Source organism: Tupaia chinensis, unplaced genomic scaffold (assembly GCF_000334495.1).
Source record: "Tupaia chinensis unplaced genomic scaffold, TupChi_1.0 Scaffold000111_1, whole genome shotgun sequence".
NCBI classification, from domain to species: domain Eukaryota; kingdom Metazoa; phylum Chordata; class Mammalia; order Scandentia; family Tupaiidae; genus Tupaia; species Tupaia belangeri.
This window is the reverse complement of record NW_006159575.1, coordinates 56,356-64,797: the sequence shown is the minus strand read 5'-3', so window position 1 is coordinate 64,797 and position 8,442 is coordinate 56,356. Positions and strand designations below refer to the sequence as shown.

Here is an 8,442-nt window from a genome sequence, read left to right as displayed (position 1 = left end):
TGTAGGGACAGCTAGGTGGTTGTATTTTGTCTGCTGCAAGTTCCCACATTTCAGACAGCTAATTCTCTGAAGGTTGACACACCTGTGAAACAAAAATAACATTTGATAAACCCTATTAGTGAAGTTTTTAGAGTTAATTAGGAACTTCATTTCTGTCGTGTATGTGCTGGACTGAGGAAATATTACTGTTTCTGTGATGGTGTTGGAGCATCGAGAGAAAAATGGTTTATTAACTGGTTCTATATTTTCATGAATTACTTTTCCCTGCAATCATTTGTAGTCCCAAATCCCTAAAATATGCAGTAAGAATCTCAGATAAAAAGTGACTTGCTGCTATGTGCTAAGAAACTTTCAAACTGGGTTCATTTGGATAATTGTGTTTTCCTCTGTGTAGCCACGGATATTGTAGTAGAGCAATGAGGCACCTGGGCCGATGTCAACGGTGTATGAGTAGATGTTTACTTTTTTCTTGACTTTTTAAAATTTCTCTTGAAAAGGCTCATTTGCTGAAAGTAGGAATCTAAAGAATTTTGCTCCTCCAAAGGAGACAGATATAGTAAAGAACCATACTTTCTAGATTCTGAGTCTCTTATTTTGACTTTGAAACTGAAAGCAATCTGTTTATATATGGAAGCTGACTCTTGAGATACCTTGGGTGCCAGCATGTCCATTGAGAGAGGAAGATTAATGCAGTTGACATTGGAATATATTCCATAATACATGAGAGGAAGGAATGTTAAACTGTTTTACTTCCAAGTAGATGGAGGAAGCAAGGTCTAGTGGGGACAATTTTTATACCAGAAGCAAGTGTTGTGTACTTAAAGGGCAGTATAAAAGATAATCTGTACTGACACAAAGGAAGAGAAGAGAATGTCCGAACAGCGAGCTGAGGTGAGGAAGTTAAAAGATCACAGAACTAGTTTGAGAACATTAAACAGGACAATTTTATAACACTAAAGAGACCTCCCAAACTTAAGAAAATTAATTGACATGATAGAAGAAATATTGACAAGGAAATAAAGCATATATGAGTACTATGTTGTAGTACAAGATACATAGAGTGAAATTCATATTTAAATTCATATTGGCAGCTTTGGAACTATACACATGCGTATATACACATTAAAAACAAAATTTTGGAGGATGATATTATTCAACTTTTATTTTTTCATTTTTTGGTTTTTGGGTTTTTTGCACAGAGCACATGGGCTCGCTGGAGACAGAGTGACAGAGAGAGGGAAGGTGAGAAACCATCCCCTGGGGGGATGGTCATACTGCAATCCCTTCTCCTCCATTTTCCTTTTGGGATTTTTGGACATGCACACACATGGGCCTGGCATGAATATCAGACCACTAGGTCTGGGACTTGAACTGCAGTTGGCCGTGTGGGAGTCCAGCATCTTAAACACCATGCCACCTGCTGGCCCCAAACTTTTGATTTTTCTACATGGATTTTTCAAAATGAAATACACACCCCCCCCATATGTATTTATATACACAAATATACAAGGATATACAAACTGGAAAGAGGTCAGAGCTGAGCATTAAGGAGGCAAGTGTGTTGTTTAGTATGGCATTCACTGTAGTCTGAGGCATAAATATCTTTTTGATTTTTCTTCTCAATTATTTGTGTATCAAGCAGATAGGAACTGACTAAAAAAGCAGCCAGCTTGTCTTTTTGGAATGGGCATCCACTGTGTATCATATTACTGCCTCAGCTTTATTGTCTTTATCACAGTCATTCGGGCTAAAGTTAAAGAGGTGAAGACTAAGTGCCATGATGTGACTGCAGTAGTGGAGGTGAAAGACATTCTAAAGTCTTCTCTGGTCAACATTCCAAGGGATACTGTCAACCTTTACACCAGTTCTGGCTGCCTCTGCCCTCCGCTTAATGTTAATGAAGAGTATATCATCATGGGCTATGAAGATGAGGAACGCTCTAGGTAAGCCCGTCCTTAACTATTCAGAATAATGTCTGAGTCATCTACTTCATTGTATTTCTCTCTGGAGATCTCGCTCTAGTGTTCTTACCTTGAGATGTACCTACCTTCCTGGGTATTGCAGATAGGTTTTGATTGGGTCTCTCAGTTTCATATATTGGGTAGAAAAGTGTATGCATGAAATTTATGGATGGGCATTTTTCTGGGGAGAGGGACTATAACTTCATTTGTTTCTTAAAGGACTCAGTGACTCCCAAATGAAAATGAAAAAAAAAAAAAAAAAAGAAAAAGAAGAAGAAATAAAGAACTATTATTCTAAGGCTTGACTGTCCTATTCCAGAGTAAACATACACATGCTTCAGCATTGATTCTTTGCATTTTTCAATAATGTGTTCTAATTTTTCAAAAATGGCTCCTTCTTTAAAAAATGCAGATTACTTTTGGTGGAAGGCTCTATAGCTGAGAAATGGAAGGATCGGCTTGGTAAAAAAGTTAAGGTAAGCTTGTATTTTTGTTTAATATAACACAAGAAACAATAGTAGAAAATGAATCATCTGTCATTTAAACAAAATAACTGCCCTCGACTACGTGAAAAACGTGCATGCATATGTATATGTGTGTGTGTGTGTATGCACTTAAAAACTCTAAAAACTGAGTGTCTTCAATTTTTATTTCACTTAGGGGATGAGTTTTCTGTATGTGCATTAGAGATCTATTCCGGTTGTCTTAACTTCTCATAACAAAGAGTCTAGCTATAGTTATAGTTATATCCTGGGTGGGGTGGGGTGGGGTGGGGGGAGCTCCACATTATTACTAGGGTTTCATACTCCGCTTAGCACATTGATCTGCCATTTTTTGGGGGAGGGAGTGCGTGTGTGCACTCGCCAGAAAGAGAGAGACAGAGAGACAGAAAGCATGAAATCACCCTCCAGGGGGGATGGCCACACCGCAATCCTTTCTCCTCCATTCTCCTCTTGAAATCTTGGGAATGCACACACACACACATCTGGCATGAGTTTAAGCCACTGGGTCCGGGATTTGAACCACAGTTGACTACATGGGAGTCCAACAATTTAGCCATTACGCCAACTGCTTTTCCCGTTCTGCCATTTTTAAGGGTGTTGATTTCATACTCATATTCACCTGGAAGTCATAAGATAGCTTCTCCACCTCTATCATCACACCTACAGTTCAGGCAGAAAGAAAGGGGAGGTAGAAGGGATTTTCAAGAGTCTCACCTAGCAACTTTTACTTAGGACTTTTGGTTAGGACTGGGTATCATGTCTACCTCTAGCAGCAAGAGAAGCTAGGAAATGTACTTTTAAAATCTGGACATTCTTGAACAAAGGGAAATTATACGAGGAGAAAATAAATGATAGATAGGAAAATGCCAGTGTTATCCAATGTGTAGACACCAGTTCCCAAGTCGAAGCGCACCACGTTCATCTATTTATTAGAGATACAGCCAAGTTTAGATACTTAAGTTGATAATTTCACTGTATTTTTAAGCCAGTGACTCCTAGGTTCTGGAATTGATACATTAGGAAAAAAATCACATAGTATATTATTTTATTATAAAAGCTTTCATTTTTCCTTATGGCACTGAGCAAATGTTCCCAAGAAAAGAATATCAGGAAAATGCATAAAGGGGTAAAGGATCTGAAGGGCGTGTGGGGGTTGGGAGGAGTGGGAACGGTACCAAACATAATACATCCTCTTCCTTCTGCAAGTTGGAAGGCTTGGGAAACATTTACAGGGTAAGTTAAACACCCCCGGGCAGTTTATCTTATACATCTGGCACTTGACACAGCAGACACATTTGGGTTTAAGTGACCTACAGAAATGTAGAGGGCATGATTTAGTAGGGAGAAATACCCTCCAGTAAATTCTCTTTTACCCCAGAATATTTATCAGAAGGTACATTTCAAATTCAGACTCATGAGTATTCTCTATTTGCATCTCTCATCAATTAGTTTGGTGTTTATTATTAAAGAAAAAGTGGCTCTTCTTCAGTACGTTGGAAACTCTTATTGTCCTTTTAATTTGGTTTTCTGCTTGCTAATGCAGAACAGGAATTTGTCCTAAATTCCTGTACCAGTTGAAAGAGCTTTCAACATCCCTGCTGCAAAGCATGCAGTAAGCTTTATTGCTCCTTTTTTGGTACCAAAATAATATCATCATGTTGTTGAGAGGACTCATGGCTGGTTTGTTCTGTTTCTTAGTAATGCAAACATATTTCCCATTGTTCTCTATCAGGACTAATAGAGTTGTTATTATGAGACTATTTATATTCTCGGTCTGGATTCAAATATGCTAGAGGGGAGAAATAAAGCAATACCTTGAAAAATTTTTAATTCATGTGCAGATACTCAGGGCTAAAGGGTTTGGGTGGAAAATCTCTTTTGGGCAGAATTATTAAGATCCTTATTTTAGTTTTCCAGTCAATTTAAGGATATAAAACAGTTTTATGGAGGATGTTAGTTTTTATTTTTTAATTTTTAAAATTTTTATAATCGAAGTTGCCCTTTTCAGCTGAATTTTGCTCTCAGTAGGAAGATGAAGAGTTTTGAAAAGACCTCTTTGTAGTTTTCCCATGCCAGTGGATGTTTACCCAAGTCTTTGCTATAGCAGAGTGTTCAAGTCAAGATATTTGGATGATTGTGAGGAGCTGAGAATCCAGACTGTTTTTAAAATATGAGGATAATGAGATTGTGGAATAAAGTTTGTTAAAATAAAGAATTACTTTCAGTAGTAGAAACATAATGACTTTTTATCATGATGTGTAATTTATCAAATAACACATTTGATAAATGTGTTATTTTATCTTTACTATTCAAAGTATTTTAATTTACTATTTACTATTAAGTAGTAAATAGTATTTTTTCTTTACTATTCAGAATAAAAGTCTTAAAAGCAGATTCTATTATTTACTTTTCTTATTTTGCCAGAGGGTGCATGTGCTTGCCAGAGAGAGACAGAGAATGGGAGGGAGAAAGCACCTCCTAATGGGACATGATCATGTCGCAGTCCCTTCTCCATCCTGTGGCGGTACTGGGCATGTATGCACATGCACTCAGTATGTTTTTCAGGCCACCATGTCTGGGACTCGAACTGTATGGCGGTCTGCCATGTGGGACCCAGTTCCCTTAATTATCAGGCCATTGACTGCCCAACAGATGCCATTATTAATTCCAGTATTAAGTAGCAAAAATGATGTTTAATTAAATTGCCCTTATTTTATAACCTATGCTCCCATAATATGACTTTTATTTATTATATTACATGTAAACATATTGTAATATGAAATATTAGTAAACTTGATTGCAGTTATTCAACACTTTGTAAAACTAAGAATGAGGGCAGGACCTTGTCTGTTATACTTGGAAAACCTTTCATTTTTAAGAGAGATTTTGAGATTTTTGTTATAGGGTGCATATACTCTCTGGAGAGACAGAGAGACAGAAAGCAAGAAATTGCCTCCTGAGGGGATGGTCATACCACAATTTCTTCTCCTCCCAGGATTTTGGGCATGCATGCTCACACCCCCAGTGTGAGTTTTATACTGCTGGATATGGGACTTGAACTGCAGTTGACTACATGGGAGTCCAGCGAAGTAACCATTACATCATCTGCTGGTCCCTGGGAAAACATTTTTAAGAGATTTCCTATCTCAAAAAATTTTTCTTTTCTTTTTTTTTTTTTTCGCCTCAAATCATACAGGTTTTAAAGTCTACTTTTTTTTTTTTTAATGTGTCTTAAAAGGAGAGGATAAACAACGGCCTTTTAAATTCTCTACATAACTCTTTCCACTTGTTGAGCTACATGTGAAGCACGAGACCCAAGTGTGTTTCCCCAGAAAAAGTCCACAGATATTGGTAGTAATTGTATCACCATTTGAAGACATGGACAATTTAAGATTAAAGTTTGCTATGAAAGCAATGCTGAGTATATTCTAGATGACCAACTTTGTATTTTTTTAAATGAGAGAACTATGCTCATGTAACATTGGTTTTGTTGTCATCCTGGAATATTTTATACTTTGGAAAAAATATTAAAATACTTTAAAGAGCTGGTGTTGCAGTCTTTCCAACTTGTTAGTAGCTTAGAAATGATAACCCAGGCGAAACAGACTTTTGACTATTTTCTGTCTCAAATTTCATAGCGCTGGGACATGAAGCTCCGCCATCTTGGATTGAGTAAAACTGATTCTAGCATTAGCGATTCCACTCAGAACCAGAAGTCTGGCAGGAACTCTAACCCCCGGCAAGCCCGCAACTAAATCCTGAAATGCGAGAAGTAACACCAGTGGACTTCCTAGAAAAACCTGCAATGCTGGACTAGCAAAGGAAATTGCACTATTGCACGTCATATTCTATTGTTTACTACAAAAATCATGTGGTAACTGATATTACTTCTGTTTTCTTTTTCGTTCTCTGCTTTTCCCTCCTTCCACTCCACTGCTTCCCTGTCTTTTTTTATGGCCTGGGAGCAAGGCAAATCCTTAAATATATTATATATTTTCTATTTCACTAATCATGGGAAAGCTGTTCTTTTGCAACAATAATAAATTAAACATGTCGATATGTTGATACCAGAGCCTTTTCACTGGTTTCCCTAGATGTTACCTTACTGTGCTATACCCGGGCTGGGATTGCAATGTTGGATGCAGAGATTTCTGGAATAGGCAGAAAACTAGATAATGCTGTAAAACATACACTGTTGATCTAATTATAGCCTCCTTTTTGTATGCCTTTTGGGCATTCTCCTCATGCTTAGAAAGCTCTTAATGTTTACAAAGGTAAAATGACTGTTTGAAATCAAATGCTGCATAGGCAGAGCAATCAAGCACCAGGAAGCATTTATGAGGAAACGACACACACGATGAATTATTTTTGAGATTGGCAGGAAGCAAAATAAATAGCGTTAAGAGTAAAGGAAAGAACATTTTGCCCGATTGAGAAGCATAACTGAAACCAGTAGCTGTTGGGATATTAACAGTAGCATTCCTCTTTTGGCAATTTGTTTGATTTGGTTTTGAATGTATTAATCAGCATGAAGGAAATGAATTATAACTAGGCATCTGCTGTTATCACCATAGTTCTGTTTAATTTGCTTCCTTTTAAATAAACCCATTGGCGGAAGTCTTTTTCCCCCACCCTTCTTCTTTTAAAATAAATTGAACTTGCTATATTGAACAGAAAAAGAATGTATGCATGTGCACCAGGGTGTTATTTTTTAAGTTACTAGCTCTATAAAATGCTGTGCTTTACGGGATGATGAAATGTGCAACGTTTTTGGTTTGGTTGGTTTTTGGTGTGTGCATGTGTATGTGTATTTGAGTACATCTCTGCACTTATACCCAAAGTGAACTAAATTGTAGGCCTGTGCACTGGCCTGCACTTTATCGTTTGGATTTAATGGTCATTTCTATTTTTTTTTAGAAAGTCTAATAAAGGAATTATGGTTGTCAGGAGAGAAGTTATTCTGAGTTTTGAGCCAAATGCACATGCTCACTACCCATGCTGCAGGGAGGTCCTCAAGAACCAAAGGAAACAACACTGTGTTTGTTCCTTTAAAAGCCTGTGCCAATCACTCAAAGTCTTCTATCCTGAAATTTACATGTGCAATATGAGTAGCACCAAGTTTCTTAGTTATCATGTGCCAAAAATAAAATGCAAACAAATGGTGGTGTTTTCTCCTATAAGGATATTCATACAAGGCAGAAATTTATTCCAGAACAAGTATTTATAAAATAATAAATAATAATTTATCTAATGTCTCTCTTTCAGAAGTCAGGGAATATTTCTACCTCTGCTTGACCTCTAATCTCTAAATTTTTCCAATCCCAGAAGAAAGAGTTTCCACCATTGCCTATATAAGGACTGTATAGTCTTTTTTTTTTATTATTTTTTTTATTAAAGTACAAGTTTACTTTGGTGCCCCAAAAAATAAATAAATGAAATTGAAATCCATGCAAAGTTTCTTAAAACATGCATTTCCCATGAACATTTTGAAGACCCTTTGTATAAGGTCTTGTGTTATATTACAAGAAGTGATACTAGTAATACAATATATAAAACAAGAAGTGACATAACATTATTTGATGCTTGATTTCAACTAAAGATGCATATTGCAAACCTTGGAGAAAACAAAAGAAGAGTAACTAATAGACCAATATAGTCTTTTGGGCTACCATTAAATTGCCTTCAGCTAGTTTTGCCATCTGCCCTTTGGATGGCAGACCCATCCCAAAGAGGTCGGGCAGAGGCATCTCTTTCTAGATACTGCTAAAGTAACCGTACTTTATTTGGGTGTAACCAGTAGTAATGAGATGCCACAATGGAGGACCTGAAACTCAGAATCTCTTCCTGGTGTTTATGCCTCAGCTTGAGCTTTGAGGACTGAGGAGTGGAAAGTGGTACTTGTACTTTGTCCTCTTTTCCTTTGGCCTTTTCACTTTAACTCTGGGAAGAAGGGCAGACATTGACTATGGAAGATTTAG

General features: G+C 37.1%; 1 protein-coding gene across 1 annotated transcript in view; it reads left to right on the top strand.

Moving 5' to 3' along the window:
- FRZB (frizzled related protein) overlaps window positions 1–7,843 on the top strand; it is a 36,163-nt gene extending 28,320 nt beyond the window's left edge. The window contains exons 4-6 of the mRNA XM_006143834.3: window positions 1,739–1,943; window positions 2,374–2,437; window positions 6,103–7,843. Coding sequence (XP_006143896.1) covers window positions 1,739–1,943; window positions 2,374–2,437; window positions 6,103–6,219 — 386 coding nt within the window. The 3' untranslated portion in view covers window positions 6,220–7,843. The remainder of the gene's footprint in view (window positions 1–1,738; window positions 1,944–2,373; window positions 2,438–6,102) is intronic.
- Window positions 7,844–8,442: the final 599 nt, after the last annotated feature.